This window comes from Toxotes jaculatrix, chromosome 4 (genome assembly GCF_017976425.1).
Source record: "Toxotes jaculatrix isolate fToxJac2 chromosome 4, fToxJac2.pri, whole genome shotgun sequence".
NCBI classification, from domain to species: domain Eukaryota; kingdom Metazoa; phylum Chordata; class Actinopteri; family Toxotidae; genus Toxotes; species Toxotes jaculatrix.
Window position 1 is genome coordinate 19,664,012 of NC_054397.1, and position 22,482 is coordinate 19,686,493.

Sequence of the window (22,482 nt, forward strand, 5' to 3'; positions counted from 1 at the left end):
AAAAAAGGAAAATGGGACAAGAAAGACAAACGAAAAGACAGAAAAGCAGAACACAATAAACAGGTGTTAAATTGCGTCACAGCAAAGAGCTTACAAAAAATAAATGGCGGGGAAAAAAATCTTCCTCATCATTGATTCAGGCAGTACAGAACAGCAAGTGCTTCGTATCAAATATGTCTAAATTCCACCAAAAGACAGCAGTGCTGCAACACAATGTACAGAAACATTTGGGGGCAAAGTGTTTTTTTTTTTTTCTGACCAATAACAAACGTCACCTAAACTCAGGCTGCAGCTTAACATCCGTCAGCAGAACACCAAACCCTTTCACAAAGCTTCACTAAAGAAATATGAGTAACCCCCAACCGCCCGCCCACCCACCCACCCACCCCCTTGTTTGGCATGAAAAACACTAATCTAACCAGATATAAAACTGAAGTCAGTGAGTGAATAGTGTCCACACATCTCACACAAGACAGCTTCACACTGAACGCATTAGTCATGTGATCATAAAAAGAAAGAACCAAAAAAAAGAGAAATTAAACAAAATGTCAAAACAAAAGCCCGCTTTAGACAAGAGAAAACAGCAATTAGTAACATGCATTCAATTGGCAACAGAACATGTAAGAGATCAAAAGACAGATACAAAATCCAAATAAAAAGGAATGTTTACAGCATCAAGTCGGCGTATCAAATCGAGAATGACAGGAGAGAGGCTCGAAGCAGGGATTTCCAGTCAAATTCCAGAGAGAAATACAAGCAACGTAACATGAGGTGCACAGATTTGGTGTATGTTGTAGAGAGACGGGGACTGGGTGGGGAACATCTGCAATTCAGTACGGTCTTTTCGTTCAAACACCAGCCATGCTGAACACTGCTTTAACACTTTTTTAAAACAGCACTAGAAAGCACTCACGTTCTTAGTTTTCCAACTAAAGCTGCTGAATTCTCTTACGATTTTCTTTTCGAAAAATGATGCCGTGTTCCCGAAGTTACTTTTTCCTGTGACCAACACAAAACGTGTCACCATTTGTTTTCAGACACAACTCCTTCCTGCTCCCCTTCTCTCTTGAGCAAATCTGAAATGTGGAAATGACAAATATCATTCCACCTCCCCCCCAAAAAAAAATAAATTTTCAGGAAACGTGATAAAGTTACGTGAAGGGTTTTGGCCTCAGCTCACTGCTCGTCAGCAGAGCACCAGGTTGACAAAGAGCACCTTGCGAGTAGAGACTACTACATTCTTTGATACAAGCATGTCAAGTTTCATACATATACTGTAGGTGTAATGTACACACCTACCAACGGTGCATAGATAACTTCACCTCATGTATAAATGACACCAACAAATGAACTGAAGATGGGATTGCATAAATAGCAAAAAACTCTAGTGCATAGTCACTGAAATCAACAAACCAAGACCAGAAGATAAGACTGAAGTCTTTGGAGGAACACTGGAAGCCCTCATGTTTTGTTAGCACGTGAAATCACCTAAATCTGTTTTCAGATTTTCACATCAGCCAAACTTTCTGTCTGATACGGTGAAAGTGACTGAGTTTGATTGAAAATTAACAGCAGGAAGTAAGAGAAAATACTGGTAAATATTTCCAAGAAATTAACCAACATTTGGTTCTTCTTCTTTCTTTTTCTTTTTTTTAAGTCAGGAGTACAACAACTACTATAACCTCCAGATAACAAAGGAACGGGTTGAGTTTGGTTGGCGCAAAACTGAAACAGACTGACATGATTTCATCTGAGGGCCTCCGGTTCCCTGTGAAAACCTGACAAACCTCCAATTTTAAGTCGTTAATCTCAATATAACAAAATGTTCACCTTCAACATTCAGTAACCCTGACAGAAAAAAATAAACAAACGTTAACGAAAACATGAACAACATTAAAACCAAAAGATGATCAATGTAAATTGTTCAGCTTATTTTTAAGGGCTTATTTAGATATTAAAAAGACAAACTTTTTGGCAAGAAAAATCAGACAGAATTTCTTTGACACGTATCCTCAAATTATTTTTCCAATTAAGTGTGTATTTTTCCCAAATTTTTAAATATAGAAATGCCCTCAGTTGTAGGTAAGTGGGGTTTCATGGCCACTGGCACTAGAATAAAGGAACTGGGAAATTGAGGAAAATTAAAATTAAGATTGGGGAAGAAATAACTGCAACTCTATGTCCCTTTTCAGAATCAAGAGTTCTGTGATTATTGTGTTGTTACATTCAACTCTCCATTTTACTAAATCCATCAATTTGTAGCACAAATAATACTGTCAGTGTGCCAGTGACAACGGGTAATTGATACTGTGACTGTATGTAGCACACATAAACACACATGAAGGACGGACAGGTGCTGATAGCTTTTTTTTTTGTTTTTTTTGTTTTTTTTTTAACATGAGGAGACCACTAAGTTTTCAAGTAGCGACAGACCGGCTCAGACATCGAAAAACAGCCTCTACAAATCCCACAGGGCCTCCTCTGCACGCTGACCATCCTATGTTTTCAATCTTCAGAGATTTTACAGTACAAGACTGACACTGAGCTTAACCACTGGATTTAGTTTGGATAATGCCAAAGACAGATTTTCTTTTTAAAAAGTAGTCAAGCTTCTGGAGGGAATCTTACAGTGAGCAGGTATTTTAAGTGTTTGTGTTTGTGTTTGTGTGTGTGTGTGTTCGTTGGTGGGGTGGAATCAGTTCATTGAGCAGTCCTCTCCCTCTGTGTCGGTGTCTGTGTCTGAGCAGGCGGTGTCCATGGAAACCTGGGCGGGGCTAACGATGACCGCTCGTCTCTGCTCCTCCTCGACGCTGGCTCTCCTCTCCTGGGTGCGCTCGATGTGCTGGATGGCCTGAGAGGAGGAGGAGGAGGAGGATGAAAAACACAAATATTTTCACAACTTTATCAAAGGGGAAAAAAAAAAACACATGAATAAATAAAGTTTCTACATAAAGCATGACAAACGCGTACCTGCACAATGGTGTCCAGGTTCTGTCTGGACGTGGACACAGTGCTGGTGTGGACAGATGGGCTCATGGTCACCACGGTGACGTGATGGTGGGAGTGCTGGGTTAGTGTCGGAGCTGGGACGATGACCGTGGGGTGGTGGGTTGGGGCAGGGGGAGTGGGAGGAGCCAGCACCTGGAGGGCAGACAAAATATGAAAAAGAAAATATGATTTTCATTACACGAGGTTATCTGTATTTACATATTACATGACGTATATATCATAACATAACATATCACTGCAGAGTAATTAGCATGAACATCACTACAGAAGCTGTTTGAGCAAACTGCAGCCTGTTGAGGTTTGGGAATTGATGCCTATCGTCTTTTCTGTGTGTGCGTTTGCGGTTCTAACCTGCGGACTCTGTGTTTGTCTCTCTGCAGCGTGGATCTGCTGCAGCCGTAACAGCGTCTGGCTCTGGATGAGTGCCTGCTCCTCCTCCACCTGCTGGGTGATCACCTTCAGACGCTCGGGGTGCAGCTGGGTGTCCAGAGAGCGCACCTGCACACAAACACACAGGTATGTGTTTATTGCATTAAGCCCCACTTCAGCAACAATTTAAGACAAACTCACACATATCTGACGCCTCTAAATCAGTGAGCATCACAAGAATGTTTCCTGTTACACGTCGAGATCAGTTTACTCATCATGAGGAGTACTATTCAGCCTGAGATGACAGTTGTCTGTTGCCCTCTGTGGCTGTGACTTGTGCTTTGTAAGGTCTCAAATATAACCCTGATGATGTCAGTGGGGTTATCTTCCACTTGTTAACACACACAATGGACCAATTTTAAACTCTTTGGAAATGTATCACCTCTGCATAGTCCCTTCTGTTTACATTCCTCCTTCACTTCCTTCAAGTCTCTGTTTGTCCTCACCTACTGATTGGTCACCTCTGTCTAAACCTGCTGTTCAGGGAGATCCAGGAGGTGAGCACGTCAGGAACTGGTTGGTGTGCTGGTAAATCTGTCAGCACCACCACCAGTATCCACCTTGTTCAAGTGGACCACCGATCATGCGGACAACCCACATTCTGATGAGACGTTGAAATGGTTGGTAAACTTGAAGAACTGGTTTGTGTATTTTGGTATCTAACATCCACTGTGTCCTCTAGATCATTTTGTTGCCTGGAGATGTGTTAAATTTATCTCTGTTTTACATCCACTTGGAGTTATTATCTGTTTTGAAATTCAAAAATGAAGAATGGAACAGAAGCAATAATGGTGGTGAGTAGTAAAATAATAAATTATGACCATCGTAGATCATTATGCTCATCTGAGTGGCCCTCAAGTTTCAGTTTACAAAAATACAGAAACAAAGCGCCACGAATCAAACGCACAGACCAGACTGAGAGAAATGAAAGTCATTGTTAAATCTGCCTCCTACGCTACTGCAATAAATGTTAAGAACCATTTCAGAGCTTTAAAACTGAGTGAAGATGCAGGAACAGGACATGAGTCAACAAGGAACCTGTACCACTCTGGCTCCTCCTTTTCTCTCACCTGCTCCTCCAGCTGCATGCGAGCTGAGCGCTCCTTGTCCAGTTGCTGCCGCAGCTCTAACATCTCCCTCCTCAGCTCCTCGACCTTCTCCTCCTCCAACGTGTCTGGAGACCCGATCCCTTCATCCTTCTCCTCTGCTCGCCTCCTCTTTGGTGATGAACCGCTGAACTCCTGAAGAGACATGGTGGCCACGTAAAGTTAAGTTGCATAAACTTAGGACTCCCACCAGCAGAGTAGGAGCCTCTTCTCCATTTAAAAACAACACATGCTGCTTGTACTTGAGGTCAACAAATGGGCTGGTGTGGTAAGAAAATAAGACACCAGGTGAACCAACAACATGGTAAACAAAGGAGACTGGTAAACACACATTTTTCACATAGCGTTTCATGGCTGCATACAGACTGAAAAAGCACTGTACTGTCACTGTCTACTTCACAAGCTGTCCAAACATGAACGTAACCTGAACATGTTGAATACCTGATTTCTGTCTGTTTCTACCTTAAAAGAACTCAACCTAAACAAGAAGTGTTACCACAGAATCTAGAGCTCTATTACTTGATGCTATTTGATCATTAGTCAATAAGAGATTCAGCATCAAACCTCCCACCTGCGTCTACATTCAAGTATCACCGCGCCACACACTCAACTGGTCAAGTGGTTGAGACGTGCTTGAGCCAGACAGAAAAATGTTTTGTTTTGTTTTCCCATTAGACTGTAAATGAGTTTTTCTTTTCAGGGATAGTGCAACTGAAGACAACATGAAGTTCAGTGTAATAATGTTTCAAGTCTCCACAGGATAACAGTTTTACTCTGCACATAAACAAGGGAAAACGTGTGGTGGCCTGAAAGACAGGAAACTATACAGTTTGTCATAGTGGACAAGTTGTTAGTGGTAATGTAAGGCATATGTGATTTGTATAAAATGGGCTCAAGCAACCCACATTGTCATTTACACAACCTGGTGTTATCCACATGGAGACACAAATAAGGTGAAAAAACAGTGACACAGGCTATTACCTGGATGAAGCGTTTGAGCTGGTTGTTTTGTGTCAGGAGCTGCGTCTTTTCCTGCTCCAAGGTGAAGATGTACTCGGCTGTCTGTTGCAAGATGGCCGCCTGGCAGAGATGAAACCAAAAGGTGAGTACAAGACTAGTGCACGGACGTTTAGTCTTTACACTCTCACAAAACTGCTGCTGCTGTAGCAGAAAGGAAACGCAAATCAAGACCAGTGTGTGCAAAATTCCATTTTCTGCCATTCACTCAACATTTGTACTCAAACATTTAAAGCTTTGTTGTCACATGTCATGATCTACACCATCACAAGGGAGATCTTTTCTGTGTGTCAGTGTTTGCAATGCTCGCTGCACCTTGCTGAGTTTCTCTCCGTCTGTGTGGGGCAGGAGTGTTTTGAGGGACTGGAAGCCGGCATTGATGCTCTGCATGCGCCGGCGTTCATTGCTGTTGGCGATCTCACGGCGGATTCGTCTCTCCTGGTCCTGGGCCGTCTCCGGACTGAGGGGAATGTTGGCCAGGCTGTGGGGGAGAGGTCAGAGGAGAAAGAAGATCGATATTCTGTCCACGAAAGCTTTGAGCCCAATGAGGCCGTATAGGCTCCTCTCTGATGAAACATACAGTTTGCTAATATTGAGATACCAAGAAAAGCAGCAAATTCTCACATTTGAGAACCTGGAACTATCAAATGCTTGTTTGTTTTTTTTTTTTCATGTGAAAACACATTGAACAAATAATCAATTTTCAAAATAGTTGGCAATTGATTTTATATCAATTTCGTAACTGATTAAAAAATTATTACAGTCTGACAACACACAAATCCGCAATTCTGGGCTAAATAAATAAAACTGACACCATAAAATCTGCAATTAGCTGCAATCACTTTAAACCTTTAACCTGGAACTTTACCAGGCCCTAGTCCTGACCTCTCTACATTCCTCAGTCGAGCTGCCTGGAGGTCTTTGAGTGTGATCGAACTCAGTGCCCCCTCACACACCTCCACCCCACGAGGTTGGATGTACGGTGACAAAACCATCCCTGTCATATTTACTTAGGGGGAGAAATAGGTGAACCATTAAGGCAAAAAAAATGGCCATGACGCCAAGAAGAAAACAAACCTGAAGAACCAGTTCTGGGATGTTTACAAAAATGAGAGAGGTCTGACAGAGGACACAGTTCACAAGGCTCTAAATAGCCCTTTTTTTTTTTTTTTTACAAAAGATGAGTGTGTGGTGTGTGCAGTCATACTCTAATGTCCAGAGCCAACTTTAAATAGTCTGATTCAATTTGACACGAGGAAGTCACATCAGCTTAATTAGAAGCTACAAAAGCAAACAAAACATAAGTCAAAGAGCATGAAAACACATCCACACCCACTTTTTAAAAAAAGCTCTAGGCTCTTAAATTGCTTAATTTCATGCTTCGATTCTTATCTTACTATGAAAGCTTTGGCCTTTAAATAAATATCTTAATCTTTAATGTACAAATCATTTGTTACCAATGTACTGAAACAAAAGATAATCCGTTTAAGTTTAGTAAAAAGATCTACTTTGGTCCATCGTCATCAAACAAAGCAAGTCCTTGTTACTACTATATTGTTATCTAATGTTTGGTACATATATATATACATACATATACATACATATACATACATACATATACATAATAAATATATATGTATATAGTACATACTGCAAATGCATATCCATCAAACACAGATAATAGAAACCGTACACGAAAAACAACCACACAGATGAAGCATGTCTTATTCTTTTTTTTTTTTTTAAATCAAGGGATGAAATCAGCTGTTGTCAGTCAGCTGTAGCTGCCAGGAGCTGCGGACCTACAACATGGCCGGCGGAGGGCGCGTCTGGACGGCAGCAGTAGCGAAATGTGACTCCGCTACAGCAGCAGGCCCCCTGGCATCATGGAGAACAATGCTTTCCACCTCTAGCACCGAGCTAGCACTGAGTCATTAACCCGTTACTAACATATACACCCCTGTGCCTGCCGTTACAGCCAGAAGACGATGTGTTTCAATAAAACAAGCGAGAACATGTGTGTAAAGATGAGACGGCGCACACGCAGCGCGGTCAGAAGACGAGTGCGCAGTGGAAGCTAATGAGTTAGCCAAGCTAAGCTAATTTTAGCACACGACACAGCCATGGCTGCTGCGCGGAGCATTACTTAACCACACATAAACAGCAGCCGAAACCCCAAATTTCCCACCTTCTTATTTAATACATCTAAAACAAACTGTCCACACAAGTTAGTGATTGAAAATAGCGTATGGCGTATTAAAGTATGTCGTTACAAACATGTGGTTCTGTGTATAGCAGCGAGGCGGCGGGCAACACGTTAACTACCACGTGGTTGGTGTTCAAGTGGACGCAAATGTATCGATTTCATGTCGCCGATTTACATATTTCTGAGCCGAAAGGCTGCAGACGAGTTTTGATGGCCATTACATGTCATTCGGCCGGCAAATGCTGTAGCAGGGGTGAAACGGTCGTCTATATCCTCACCACGGACAGCAGCAGCTGGCACAACAAGCTGCTAATTTCTTACAACCACGCTCCTGCTGCCAAGGTATCGCGGCGAAGCTAACGGCTAGACATGCTAGCTGAAGTCAGACTGCGTCTCACACACACATACACACGCGCTACAGTCACATGAAAGATGATTTGGACAAGCAGTTTGGTATCAACACAAATAGCTGGTCACACACCTGCAGAGACCTCCAATAACATCCTTCTCCGTCTTCTTGAACTGCTGTAAGGACGGTATCTTCTCTGTCGGCATCATGAAATATTCCATGCTTTCAGAGCCACCTTCTGTAGTCCGTGTTTTCTGTTTTTCTCTCTCCCCCCTCTGTTCCCCTTCTTAAAATATAAGGATGTTCGTTTCTCTCTTTTTTTTTTTTTAATTTACCGCAGAGCTCTCGCTGTTCTCCTCAGAGGCACATATCAAAAACACTGCTCCAAAAATGTGTGAATCTGAAGCGCGGAGTTAGAAAAATAAAAGTAAGTTAAAGCTGTGTTGCTTCCCACAGCTGATGGGGTTCCCTCCAATGTGTGTGTGTGGCCTCTTGCCTCCGCCTACTACGTGTCTGAGTCTGTGTGTGTGTGTCTGCTACCTCCGCCTACTACTCTGTGTGTGTGTGTGTGTGTGTGTGTGTGTGTGTGTGTGTGTGTGCGCGCAGCTGATCTGTGTGAGGCGGGAAACAGCTGGTTGGAATCAGAGACCGTTTTCCGGAAAGCAGAACAAACAAACCCGTAAGACTCAGTGTGTAACTGCGACGGAGCAAATCAAGTCCTCACTGAGCACATGAAAGCACACAGGGAACAGACACACTAATGGCTATATATTCATGTAACTATCAGCGACAGGAAGAAGGCAGGATGAACACATGAGATGAGTTAGTTATGTCACTATTATGTCACACTAATGCTGAAATACTACAGTTTGCTCTAGTTAGTCATTTGAACAGTTCACTTAAATTAGCCTATGGTGATGTTCTCATCATAGGCTTTAAATTCTAATCACCTTTAATGCAATATTAATGAAGTATCGCATTAGGTTGTTTGGTTTTTCATTAGGTGTGTTTATCTCTATCTGCTCTCATCAAGGCGAGTTTACCAGCTGGCAAAGTGGGAAACTGGCCCCAACAATTTCCTTCCTTATGTCACTATTAGTTACATTGTTCAATTAATTAATTAATTTGTTTGTTAATATGCTATGAATCACTTAAAACCATAGATGGGTTATGAGACAATGGGCCTCCAGGCACAGACACGCAAAAGCCCCCATGCCTTTTCTTTCAGCCATTTCGCATCTCTGCAGTTGTTTTGCATCTGGTTGTTGTTTTGCATCTCATTGTGGTCAGTTTGTTTCTCCTTGTGGTCATTTTGCGTGTCTTTGGGGTTATTTTGTGTTTCTTTCTGTAACATTTGGCAGGTAAAGCACAGAGGCCCTTGGGCCCATGGGCCAGTACCTAGTAGGCATGTTAGGTAATCCATAAATCATATTAAAAACTGAAATGATAGCGGCCTAAAGGCAACACCTGTATTATTACTTCATCTTAAAGTCACATCAGTAGAAGCCCACATGCTTGCCACAGGGTCCCCAGTGGATTAATCCAGCCCTGGGTCCAATAAATTCTGGTTATATTTGAAATGACCCCTTCTGTCAGTTCATTTTCTAATGTATTTGTTATTTGGAATTTGGTAAGTTGTTATACAAAATATTTAAATATAATATAAATATAAACAAAGCACAATTAATTATTAACTGTAACAGCAATGAAACATGCCTCTGCCAACTGAAAACAATCAATAGATAAATAGATAATGAAAATGATCTTTAACTGCAGCCTTACATATACAGTACTAAGAGAAGATGCAGCTTTCTGTGGCCATTTTGTTCCTTGATCATAAAAGTTATAAACTGAAAAATAAAATTGGTTGGGTAACAGTTAGCTATGCAAAGACACAATGACACAAAAGGCAATATAATGTATTCGGTACAAACAGTCCAGCACAGTGCAGCAGGTGGCAGTAATGCACCATAACTCTGATTTCCAGCTAACATTAAGTAGAAAAGCCAGATGCTGCGTTTACACGGACAGATATTACTGTCCAAATGGTAAAGAGCTATAAACATGATTTAGAATTGTGGGAGTAAAGTTCTTGTAAATAGCTGTATAATAAGCTGTGTGTGAAATGAATACGACCATGCTGCTCAGTGTGCGAAGAACAGGAGTTAATAGAGGCCCAGTAGCTCTGTCACACGGGCCCCCCTGGGGCCCCCCTTGAAGATATTCCCTAAAGGCGTTCCTGAGACATCGCGCTCATGAGAATGTGATGGACGGACAGACGAACAAACTGAAAATGTAAAACCAACACACCTGATGTAGTTTTTGTAGGGTTTTTATTTTTTTCCATGCAATAAAGTTAGGAGTTTGCTACACAGCCATAAAAACAACAAAAAATAATATTGTACAATGAAATAGATAAATATTTGGCCCTTACACCTCCAAACAGTTAAAAAAAACTTTTCCCCACACATCTTGTTTTAGTATGATTAACACAAAGAGCAAAAATATTTAACCTTCCTCCTTTCACCTTAAAATAGGATATATTATTTTTTGGAATGATACAAAAGTGATAGCAGGCCACTTTTCATACAAGAAATGCACTATATCCTACACATAGATATGTTAGTGTATCTACTGAGTACAGCTAAACATCGTCTGCAGCAAAGTTTACCTGCAAAGAAACCACTAACTGAACATTACGGCCCAACTTGAGAAATTGTTAAAAACTATACATAGCATACAATTACTTGAAATTAAGTTTGATGGGCTTAATGCTGCAGACGAGTTGCCCCAAACGGTAGATACTCTAGAGGTTCATAGATCCATTACATCTTTAACCCTGTAAAGCATCTTTAAAGGCTGCACTCCTACAACAAGTGAACAGTCTAAAAGACATGACAATATAAATACATGTATGATCTCATTCAAACAGGCCTTTCCTTTGGAAAGCAGCAACTTGGAATGTCTGATGACGGTAATTCTGGGACAGACAAATGAAAAGGAACTTTGAGAGAAAAGCATGGGTTGACATCCAAACACCCAAACCGTCTAAAAGATTGTCCGTTTCATGTAGAGTAGTAGTGCCCTTAGATGGCCTTTCACTTAACTTCATTATGATAAATTCTTTACGCCTGAAACTTCATATTATAACCCTAAATATCCTTCATCAGTACCATGATCTGAGATGCCATCCTCAAAAACCTTGTTGGACACAGCAAAACACAAAAATCTGAGATTGTTGCTTTGTCTTAAGCACGAAGATCACTGGGCTGATGAGGTGCCTCCTGTGGGCAGTGATGGTCTGGTCCTCTTGGCAGCAGATTCCTCCACAGCAAAAGTGTACTTATACTGAAAAATAAAATAAAACAAAGTGAGTATATTCTTTGTTAGGAAAAGTTTATGTATCCACTTTTTAAGTTAGAATAATATGGCTGAAATCAAGGGTCAGATCTGAGACGAACCTCATTTTCAATGTCTTGGAGAGACTTTATACGAATGTTGTTTAATTGAGAGTTCAGCTGAGGAGCCTACGAGAGAGATACGACAAAGAGAAAGAAAAGTCAGTACATGTTTATATTTGAGGTGAAAAAGGACAGAATGGAGATAAAGTGAGGGAAAAGGTGGAATCCATCATTGTGGCACTGTTGAAAATGGCAAACGTACCGTCCCATTTGCCTGGACGTCAAATTTTGGGTGCAGACTAAAGGGAACTCCGTCTAGAGCTGCAGAGAGTGAAGGTAGGTTACAGGTGAGTGAGGTGATACATCAGTAATAGTGTTCTTGTGTATGAGGACAGACTTGGAGCACCTGTAATCCCCTGGATACTGCTGTCGGCAGGTTTGTCCAAGTTGTCCTTATTACTGAGGCTGTAGCGTCTCTGACTCAGTTTGTGTGGCAGTGGAGGAGGCGGGTTGCTATAGAAACAAATTGAAATAAATTATTGACTAGGATAAAACACCTTCAAGATATAAACTGTGTTGGTGGAGTAGAAAACTGCATCCTCTCTCATTTTGACCTGTGTTTTTATAGAAAGATGATGATGTTTTAAACACCTGTAAACAAACAGAGCAGTAAAATATCCACCAGTAAATAAGGGAAAGTACTAATTTTGTGGATTATGAAAATGTTTTGTAGGACTTCTCTATATTAGACATTAAAAAAGTAATATACCTGGGTCTGAGGGGCGTCGGTTGCTCTAGTGAGAGTCTTCGGAGATCCAAGCTCACACTGCGGGGTTTGGCTTGTGGTACGGGGCTGGAAAAATATCCCTTTCTGCACCACAACACGTAGCCACTGATGTCTCTGGAGCACAGGCGAATTTAACGACATATGAATGACTGTATGATTAAGTACTGACTGCACAGTTGAAAAGAAACACTCTTTAAATAACTCCCTATGGGGTTTAAGAAATGCCTGGATAAAACAGGTGCAAGTCAAATGTATGTATGTGTGAACAATACCAACCCCACATATGTGTAGTGCTGCAACATCATTTTGCTTTTGGCTGTCAGTTTGATATCCAACACAGCTGTGTCCACACTGCCGACTGGGACGACACGTACACACACCCGTTTCTTCTTTGAAACGGAGGCCTCTGGACACACACACAAACACACACACCCAAAGAAAGAAAGCGTCCATCACGGTGCAAAATAAATGGGCAAGGAGCAAAGAAAGCGCACATTCCTAAAATGTGCATCAAATATTAGGAATGTGTGTGTACATCTGTGTGTGTGTGTGTGTGTGTACTTACTTGGTTCAAGATGCTCTGCTATATAGCAGAGACCATGAGGAATAGGGTCCTTGTCTGAAATAAGCTGAATGTCTGACACTACCATACCACCTGTCAAGTCCTATAAAGAGAGAGACAGATACAGTCCATGTAAGGAAGACAGGAGGGACAAGTGCAGAGAACAAAGGGCTGGTAAAAAAAAAAAAAACATACATGATGTGTTGTGGTACTACAAAGACACAAGTATTGTAGTTATTAAAAGTATGCAAGTCTCCTCCTAATCCGATGACTGTTACCTTGCTGTAACAGAGGTAATATCCGGACTTCATTCCAAAGCTGCGTGTAAAGTTCGCCGCTGCTCCGTCCTCTGTGATGCTGATCTGCAGGAGGGCGGTTAGACATACCACATCCGACATCAAACACGTGTCTCATTAAATTAAAAGTAGGCTAGCGACAGGGGAAGCTGAGGCATGAAGAGAGCGGTTGATGTCAGTGGTGGTTTAAAAGTGGTTGTGACTTCTGAGTGAAGGGAAACGTAAACAAGTGACATTTATTTATTCGAGTTCATTTAATTCTGCACATCCTTTTTTTTCTGTCCGGATATTTAGAAAAAGTAGTTTACAGCCAGTTGACGCTGCTTTTAAACAACCAATCTATTTCTAAAGGTCAGTTTTGCAGGTCATCAAAACACTCAAACCATCCTACTTGAAGTTTCCAACAACATTTGATTGAACTCTGATATCACAGACGGCCCCATTTTCTTAGTATTTTACATTGCTGACATACTGTGTATTGTAACTGACCTCTGTCTATAATTCAACAGGCTAAGATAGAAAAGTTGATCAAATCTGGATCCCGTCCATTAGTGTTTCACTCAAGTGTGTGTTTCCACTTTCGCTTCCACAGTGAGGTTGCATAATATAATCTCATCGTCCCTTCATTTGAATCTTAAAATGCAAATGTCAGACTTTTTCTCTGTTTGCAAAACACAGTTTAAAGAAAGTTAAAAGAAGACGAAGCCCCTGCATCATTCTTTCCCTTAGCCTTCAGACAGAATCTGTTAATTGTCGTACAATGCAATGAAGCCAATCTACAAACACAGCTGCTCCCATACTTGCTGAGGCTAAGGACACAGCTCATTCCATCTCTGCTGTAGCTCCTCTGGTTATGTGTGAGTTTAGGCAAAGAATGGTTTTGGCTCTGGAGGATGGCACAGAAGAGAGTGGGGAGTGGGTTTTTCCGGTATGTCAGTTATTAGAGCCCAGAAGGGAAGATTTATTGTAATTCTCGCACAGCTCTTCCTATTAACTCTGGAAGCTAAACGGTTTAACATGGTCAATCAAGTTGAACCAGTGAACTGTGTGTGTATGTACAGCTGTATAAACCTTCAGTCTACATCTCTGTTCCTACCATGGTGAAGTCTTTGGGGCAGGTGCTGGAGTTGGAGGTCCACGCCACAGCTGTGATCGGCCGGACTGCTCCATGCTCCATCAAGGACATCTGTGGAAGAAATGTAGGAGTTTAATGGCTCCATGAGAACCAAGTTGTTGTGGCCATGTGACAAAAAGTGGGAACTCTCAGAGGTAAATAGGTTACGATTCAGTCTGAGAATTCATGTTATGCCAAGGCTACATTGTCTCGGGCAAAAAGATCCAATTCAGCCTAAACAGTCGCTTTATCGTGACACATTCAAGGACAGAGAGAACTATTCAGCGCAAGAATTCATCTGCAACTGGTTGGTTCAGTAAGGAAGTGGCAGTTTACCCTGAAACTATCTGCAGTTCCCCATTTTATGAGATGTTTATATAGTTTAAATTTCTTTTGTTAAGCATCCCCAATATGGTAGAAAGCTCCTCCTTAAAGATATATGTAATTTTCGATCATGGCCAGTAGTGCCGAGTTTTTGGCACATCCAGAATACACGTTACAAATCAAAGCACTATATTACACAGATGTAAAAATCTTATTTTAAAAAATCCCAAATAGTCCTTCCTATTGATTTGATAAGAGACAAATCTATATTGTTTCATTGTATATTTCAAAGTACAAACCATCAATACAGCAGCAGAAATTCTTAATGTTTTTGCTTTGAGACTCCTATACAACAAAGAGATTTCTACCGGTGACCTTTTTCAAAAGATAAAACACACACACATATAAATATAAATATAAATATAAATATAAATATAAATATATATATATATATATGTGCCAGGCACTAATGAATTACACCTATTTAGTGTGAAATGTGAAGTGAGGACAGATGTTTGAGGAATGTGTGTATCACCTGTACTTACTCATGTGACACTTATTGTTACTGTGTGAACTCTATTTTGGTTTCAGGGTGGAAAATCAGTACCGACCAGATGCAGGTGGTAAATCCACCCTATCTGAATTTTGACAGTTTAACTGCTTTACAAGAAACTTTGACTTATGCCTTCACACACTTTTAATTTCCCCGAAGTTGTTTAGTTATTCATTTAAAAGAAAAAAGAGTGAATTATTAATGAAGACTGGTTTGGAGTCACATCCCATGTACTTTAATGACAGCCCGAGCTTACCTTACAAAAGCAGCGATTGTTCCACTGACTAAACTTCGCTGTTTCTTGTCCAAAATTAGCTCAGTTCCTTTTGTTTCGTGACTCAACGAATAAGAATGATAAAAACACACACTTACTTTGTGTCTGTGTTCACTTCGGTCTCTTCGAGATGTTGTAGTTTGGCAGGCAAACAACTTTTTGGTTACAAGCCGAAATTTCTTGGTCTTCCTCGTCAAAGCAGGAAGTACTGAATCCATTCTGACTCCAACTCCCGTCAGGCCACGGGCCAAGACGTCACACGTCATTAAATGCCAATTCAAATATGAACGCGAGGGGGCAGCATCACAGGTGTGTGACAACAGTCTGCTGTCCATTTTCACAGCCGCTATTAAAAATATTTTTGTGCTCTTATAAATATTCTGGCCTTTCTCAATAATATGTTTTCCTAATTTACTCAAATAAGAAAGGAAGAGATCAACATTTAACTGGTTTCAGCTTGTTCACAAACATAAAGGCTACTGCTTATATAAGTTTAGCTCAGATTCCTCTGTGTATTCCTTCATTACAATGATGAGTTTATTTTACATCACTCCCAAATGTACTGTACTGTTGTCATAACTACTCACTAATACTCATTAGAGCACAAATGTGTATTCATCAACATCTGAAACTTATGACACCCACAGCTGGGTCAGCTCCAGAGAGGGTATCTTTAACTAAGGACACTTTATTTTGGCGTCATGGTCTCTTCCTGTTCTTCCCAGGATGAATGCAGCATGTGTTGTGAGCATAATTAGCACAAACAATGTGAAAACCCCAGTGAAAAATAGTCAAATACCCAGAAAAAGAAGTCTCTGTTCATCTTTCTTTCTTAGATTCTCCACACAACACAGAGGCAGCTGCATTCACAGGTTTGTTTCGTATAGACTTGAGTTCATTGTGCCATTAGGAATAAGGCCCTTTGATAGCTACAAAAAATACACACTCCTAACAGACACAAACACTCGTCTGAATCAGCTTTAATGTTGTGTGAACATGTGTAATTGAGAAGAAGATACTCGATTGGAGAATTCAGAGGTGCTCAGGTCCCTGTTGACATGGCAACACGCAGAGCAAACCACAGGGACTGGTTGTAGGGGGGCTGGAGCAGGTGGGTTGTTCCATTTTGATGAAGAAGGAAATCAGTGTTCGCTCAGAGCATTATTGGTTGATTTGACAATCATTGAGAATGAGCCAGCTTTAATCTGCTGAGACTAAGAGGAGGGGGGAAGTGAGTGCATCTGTGCACGTGCTAACGTCTGCCCGCTTTTTGTGAATGCGTGCAACAGCCTGTGAGTAGTAGTACACACAGGGCTTCCCCACAACTTGTACATGTGCCTACTGAGGTAGCTATAAAGGAAGTGGTAAGGGCACAAGAGACCGCTGTGGCCAGGCTGACTGCATGGCTTGCTAAATTTAAATTTAGATTTGAAAGCAATATTGGAGAAGTAGATATTATTTGTGGTTAAATATATTTAACAATAACATTAATATACTGGCATTATCATCAGAAACCACCCAAAGTTAGCCTCAAATGAATGAATCGGTGGTGAAGTTGTGTGGCTTTTCAGAAGCAACCCAATAAAAAGCTTTAGCCTCCAGTATCTGAACAAATGTCATTTGTTTAAACTTTACATAAAAAATAGAAACTGATCAGCATCAGACTGAAGTCTGTTTGTATACTACTGTGTAAAAACATAATTGATTATCTGTTTGCAGACTATTTTAAAACAAAAGTTCACATATCATCACACTGCCTGGATTAAAAGCAGAGACACAACAACAACAACAGCGTTTCCATGGTGAAATGATGGCCTCTTCCCGGTTTCAAATCAAACTACAGCAATCCCAGAAGCCCGCCGACATACTGATGGAGAGCTGCGTCAAAGAAACCACAAACAGCCAGAACAAGACCGGAATTTGATCAACGTCGACTTCAAAATAAAAGTCCCAAAACTCAGACTTCTGAACAACAGTTTGACTTCTGTGTGGGTTACTGTTTTTGGAAAGGTGGAATCACTCTAGCAAATGTTTCCAAAGTATGAGTTTGACTTGGACTTGACTTGGGTATACTAATTGCTGCTCACTTGCAGGAGAAGTATGTGGCACACTAATCACAGCTCCTGTCTTCCTAAGTCTCAGCTCTGAAAGACACAAATAACATAACTGCATTTTTTATATGACATTTGCAAAACCGAGTTAAAAAGAAAACGAATCAGGGCAAATGTACAGTATAAATGTCCTCATTAAAGGTGACACGTTCATGCAGCACTGTAATAGAAGAGTGACTTGTTCAGAACATACACTCCTTAGGCGACGCTGCACAGAATAAGCAGTTAATGTGGACAGATGGATGTTGTGATGCAAATTTAATAATTTTGCCAAGTGTCAAGTGATGATTAGTAGAAATAAAGGCCAGAAATCGAGAGGCAACCCTTGCATCTAATGCAACTGGAAAAATTGTGGAACGATAAAAACACTTATTACTTATCTCTGATTCCTTCTACTTATCTTCTGACTGGAGCATTTGTCATTTTACACTGACTATCAAACGAAGCACGTGTGCTTTTTTTTTTTTTTTTTTTCTTTTTTAAAATAATGTTAGTGTGTATTAGTTGGAAATGTTTGAGCGGAAGTTCGTGTAGTGTAACTTGACGGTCGACAGCGTTGCTCCGTGCTGTTTCTCTGGGAGGAGTGGAGCAGCGAGCCCAGAGCCGAGAGGGGCTGAAAGAAAACAGGAGCAAACAACAGCTGTCCGCACAAACCTGGCAGTGTGAGACTACAGGAACCCTCCCATGGCAAAGAGGAACCACAGTTTGTAAAGCACAAGTTGAGTTGTCTCTTTGCCCCTTGCAGCTCTTGGGTCTCTTTTCCAGCTGAAGCAAAACTTCTCTCAGTTTTTTTTTTTTTTTTTGAAAACTTTTCAGCCTCTCAGGAATCTTAACCCTGTGAGACCTGAACTATGAAAGAATGGTCAGAAAATTCTAATTTTTCAAATATGAACTCTTTATTTGTCCCTTTGACAAAATGTAAAAAAAAAAAATTAAAAAAAAAAAATTCTAAGTATATTTTTTGTTTGTATCACACATGTCAAAACATTTAGAAAAGTGAGGAGTGTCTACCAGGAGTCAGTATACGAGCATAAGAGTTCATCTAAAAGGGTTAAATGCAAAGTTTATGCTTGATGGTGATGCAATGAGTCCCAGAAATGTGGGTATCATATATGATACGTACGGGCTCACAGGGTTAAGTGCTGAGTGTTGGATAAGGAACTTCCTTTGTAGTCCTCTTCCTCTCACTCCTTCATATCAGGATAAGAGCCACAGTAGAGACATGGAGGACCAAGCCCGCCTGATGTCGGGTCGTGCTGGACTAACAGGCCCGTCTCAGGAGGATGTAGGTGATCCTACATCCTCCTGATTCTCAGGGTCTTTAGTCACTCCTTAAGAGCTGCCTTTAATTAACAGGTGTGTGTGTGCACAAGGATACTTGTGTATGTGTGTATTTTTTGGTTTGGGGATGCCTAAGAAAAGCTGGCGTCACTACCACGGCAACAGCTACTGTTTTTCTTTTTTCAAATCTCTCTCCTATCAGCGTTATTTGTTGTCTCTCTCTTCTCCTCTAACTAATGGATGCATCTTTAGACATGATCTCCGTCACTGCCGACACCAAACACAGCTACACAAACTGAGCTGTAACTGAGGTTTCTTATACCATCAGTATCACAGTTGATACTGTTGCCTGGGCCATTAAACTAGGTTTCCCTGAACTTCAGTTGCGCTGTCGGCTTCTGAAACAATGAAGAGCTGCTCTAACACAGTGTTGCTGGGAGAACTTGATTCCTTCACAGGTTACTCTAATGTTTCACCCTCATTACCACCATAAGGTCTGTGCTGTGTTATGCAGTAGGAAAAATGCCAGTGTTTTACTGACTAAGAAAAGAAAAAAACATTGAACGCACACCAAACCACAATCCATAACTCATCTTTGTCAAGCACCACTTTGTTTTCTGAGATTCTTTCATTTCTTTTATTACAGATTGGGCACATTGCATAACCTGATGACTATATCAGTTCTTCAAATTGTAATAAAACATTTATTCAATCAAATAATAAAAAAAAACAGTGACATAAAAATTAAAACTGATTATGTAAAACTATCTGTTAATCCATTTAAATCTGACACACTGAAAGGTTGGTACTTACCAGCAGCAATCACAGTTTTTGGAAGCAGTGTCAAAGTTTGACTCAGTGCCAGTGGGTTGTGTGCATAGCGTCTACTGATGGCGTCTACTGTACTCGTTCCAACCCATCCTCAAGCCGTGTGCATCCTGTTTTTCTAATTCTGAGCTGAGCCAGCAATTCTACATTAACATTACAGTGTTACATAAGCAGGATATACCTGTTAATCATTCTGCTTCCCTTTTTCCTCAGCTCCTTTCACCATTTAATGACTTTCACTCTCTTCCAAGTGCTGTTGATTACAGGTTGTAGCAATTTTGAACATACAAAACTTGCCATGACAGTTTCTTTTAATCTCCACAGCCCTGAGTATCCGAGGCATCCAAGAAGAAGTCCCTCCAGACCCTCAGATCATGCGACTGGACAACATGCTGTTAGCAGAGGGTGTTGCAGGTCCAGAGAGGGGTGGGGCCTCTGCAGCGGCAGCAGCTGTTGCAGCAGCAGCTGGAGGATCGCCTGAAGATGAGAACTTAGAGCATGCAGACTACAGAGAGAAGCTCGGCCAGATTTGGCAGATCTACCACGCTGAGCTGGAGAAATATGAGCAGGTTTGATATTACAGCAAAAAAAAAATCACGAGGTTTTTACAGTGACTACAACAGACATTTTCAGCAAAGTGACTGTCTCTCTCTCACTGTCACACCTGACCCTCGCACCTTTCTTCGCATGCAGGCGTGCAATGAATTCACAGGCCATGTGATGAACCTGCTGAGGGAACAGTCCCGCACTCGACCCATCTCACCCAAAGAGATTGAGCGAATGGTGGAAATCATCCGCCGCAAATTCAGTGCAATCCAGATGCAGTTAAAGCAGAGCACACGTTAAGCTGTTATGATCCTACGCTCCAGGTTCCTGGATGCCAGGTGGGTTTGCACTTGTTTCATTTTGGGGACTCCTCTTAACTTCAGTCATCCTGTGTGCGACACTGTACTCACGACACTGTTGCAATTTTCTGACAGACGGAAACAGAGAAACTTCAGCAAGCAGGCAACACTGATTTTGAATGAATATTTTTATTCCCACCTGGCAAATCCCTACCCCAGTGAGGAGGCCAAGGAGGAGCTGGCCAAGAAGTGCTCCATCACTGTTTCTCAGGTCAGGACATCAAAAACACAGTGGGGGGCACAAAAAGGACGTTAGACCATAAAGAAATTGATGAAGCACACACTTCATTGGACACAGTTTAGCATAATGAACTGACTTTCTTTTAACCTCTCTAACTCTCTCAGGTGGCCAACTGGTTTGGGAACAAACCACACTCTATATCACACTCTACAGACGACATCAGTCAGTACATAATAAGTCTTGTCAGTCTGGGTTTGACTTCAGCCAATTTGTTTTGGCTTGTCAGTGCATTCACAGGGTTTTGTGAATGCAAAAGTCATGTAAATTGTCTTGGTTACAATAATGGCCCTCAATCAATGCGGGCCCCTTTCTGTTGAGTATGTTTCTTTGTTTGTTAGGTACTAAAATATGTGTATGTGTGTGTGTCTGTATGTGTGTAAAATCTGTTAACCCTAACCCAGCCCTGTGTTACACTCCTGATGAGGAACCATCTCACTGTCGTCATGTGAGTAGCCACATGGTTACACACTGTTGCTATAGTTACACACTCTCCAACTCAGTAGTCATGGTAACAGCCTTTCCCTGTGTTTGCATGTGGTGCGGTGTGACACATTTTGTAGTCCCTACCGATGTAGCTCTTTTACACAGTATATCCTGCACTGTATTACCAACTGAACCTGAACACTGGGCTGTAGCTGAGCATTAAAGGAAACATTCACACTAAATTTATTATTTAAGCAACCATAAATGCAGTGAAAGTTGATGCAACAAAATAGTTTTTAAAAACTATGCACTGAACTTCACAAATGTATGTAAAAAACACAGTAGGTGAATCTGATTGTATATTTTCCCCTTTGCAGCTAAGATCCTTTCTCCCTCTGAATGTCTGTTTCTGCAGGTTGATGACGGCTGACAGGACAGTGGTGATCCCTCCTCCCATCTCCCCTCGCCCTGAGCACCAGGCAGCGAGCACTCTCACCTCCGACCGATGCTGTACTTTCCCCTCCCGACTCAATGTCCTGCTCTCTTGGGCTAAGACAAACAGTGCCATAAACAGAAAGTAAAAAAAAAATGTCTTTTTTAAGATTTTTGATTTGTGAACCTGATCCTATTCTATGCCTCTTCCATGACTTTTTCATCCCTTCATATTTTAGCAAGTGTGTAGACACTACCCATTTAAAAAAATTTAAATTTAAATAGTTAAAAAACTACTCATCACTTTTTTTCTTCTCATGTAAAAAAAGATAAGTGAGAAAAAACATGATTATATCAAAAAAATATTGCTTCATAAATAAAGGGTTAGGGTTTGTATGTCGCCTTGAGCCAAATGTGGATTCATAATTTTATTTCAAAGAATTAAAATAAGTTAAAAGGATAAAAAAAATAGGGCATGTAGTCATTTTTAGATGATTATCTATAATGTTTTTTTTTTATTTCTTTTTAAATTTTTTTTAAGAAAAGGATTGTCACATAAAATGCACAGGCACAGTACAACAAAGACACTTGAATGGCAGAAATAACCAAAAATGAATAAACACATTGTCACTTATTACATTTTTGTATCCTGTGTTGTTTTGTGCAAGAATTGGGATTGTATTTGTTTCTATTAATAGGATAATTCAATATTACATTTTGAAATGTAACATTGAATACGTATTTCTTTATTGAAGTGACCAAAGCAAAGAGGCTTTAGGCCCAGGTAGTTGTGTACATGTGGACACCTGAATTACTAAGATAGTATTATTGTCA

The 22,482-nt window shown here is 40.8% G+C and overlaps 3 protein-coding genes across 3 annotated transcripts; 1 reads left to right on the forward strand and 2 right to left on the reverse strand.

Moving 5' to 3' along the window:
• Positions 1–213: 213 nt before the first annotated feature.
• LOC121180860 (transcription factor AP-4-like) lies at positions 214–8,622 on the reverse strand. Its single transcript, XM_041036533.1, has 7 exons — positions 8,249–8,622; positions 5,877–6,042; positions 5,526–5,624; positions 4,509–4,679; positions 3,361–3,507; positions 2,971–3,141; positions 214–2,851 (listed from the first exon to the last, which is right to left on the reverse strand). The coding sequence occupies exons 1-7, from the start codon at positions 8,335–8,337 to the stop codon at positions 2,696–2,698; spliced, it is 999 nt and encodes a 332-aa protein (XP_040892467.1). The 5' UTR covers positions 8,338–8,622; the 3' UTR covers positions 214–2,695.
• A 1,810-nt stretch (positions 8,623–10,432) lies between these two features.
• mvb12a (multivesicular body subunit 12A) lies at positions 10,433–15,655 on the reverse strand. Its single transcript, XM_041036908.1, has 10 exons — positions 15,526–15,655; positions 14,259–14,348; positions 13,145–13,228; positions 12,870–12,969; positions 12,581–12,710; positions 12,287–12,418; positions 11,924–12,030; positions 11,780–11,838; positions 11,578–11,643; positions 10,433–11,464 (listed from the first exon to the last, which is right to left on the reverse strand). Exons 1-10 carry the CDS (start codon positions 15,643–15,645, stop codon positions 11,378–11,380), a joined length of 975 nt encoding a protein of 324 aa, XP_040892842.1. The 5' UTR covers positions 15,646–15,655; the 3' UTR covers positions 10,433–11,377.
• Positions 15,656–18,760: 3,105 nt separating this feature from the next.
• On the forward strand, positions 18,761–21,797 carry LOC121180138 (pre-B-cell leukemia transcription factor 1-like). Its single transcript, XM_041035304.1, is given in 6 exon segments — positions 18,761–18,827; positions 19,972–20,216; positions 20,341–20,531; positions 20,628–20,763; positions 20,898–20,959; positions 21,632–21,797. Coding segments are annotated over 6 exon segments (867 nt in total).
• Positions 21,798–22,482: the final 685 nt, after the last annotated feature.

What these genes read in the sequence shown, in the direction of transcription:
- LOC121180860 (XM_041036533.1), bottom strand. Translation starts at nt 8,337, where the DNA reads ATGGAATATTTCATGATGCCGACAGAGAAGATACCGTCCTTACAGCAG. An exon ending in ACGGAGAGAAACTCAGCAAG is followed by an intron (nt 5,625 to 5,876) that starts GTGCAGCGAGCA and finishes CATCTCTGCCAG; the next exon opens with GCGGCCATCTTGCAACAGAC. An exon ending in AGCTCAAACGCTTCATCCAG is followed by an intron (nt 4,680 to 5,525) that starts GTAATAGCCTGT and finishes ATGTCTCTTCAG; the next exon opens with GAGTTCAGCGGTTCATCACC.
- mvb12a (XM_041036908.1), bottom strand. Translation starts at nt 15,645, where the DNA reads ATGGATTCAGTACTTCCTGCTTTGACGAGGAAGACCAAGAAATTTCGG. An exon ending in GCCCCAAAGACTTCACCATG is followed by an intron (nt 13,229 to 14,258) that starts GTAGGAACAGAG and finishes GCCCTCCTGCAG; the next exon opens with ATCAGCATCACAGAGGACGG. An exon ending in AGCAGAGCATCTTGAACCAA is followed by an intron (nt 12,711 to 12,869) that starts GTAAGTACACAC and finishes GTGTGTGTCCAG; the next exon opens with AGGCCTCCGTTTCAAAGAAG.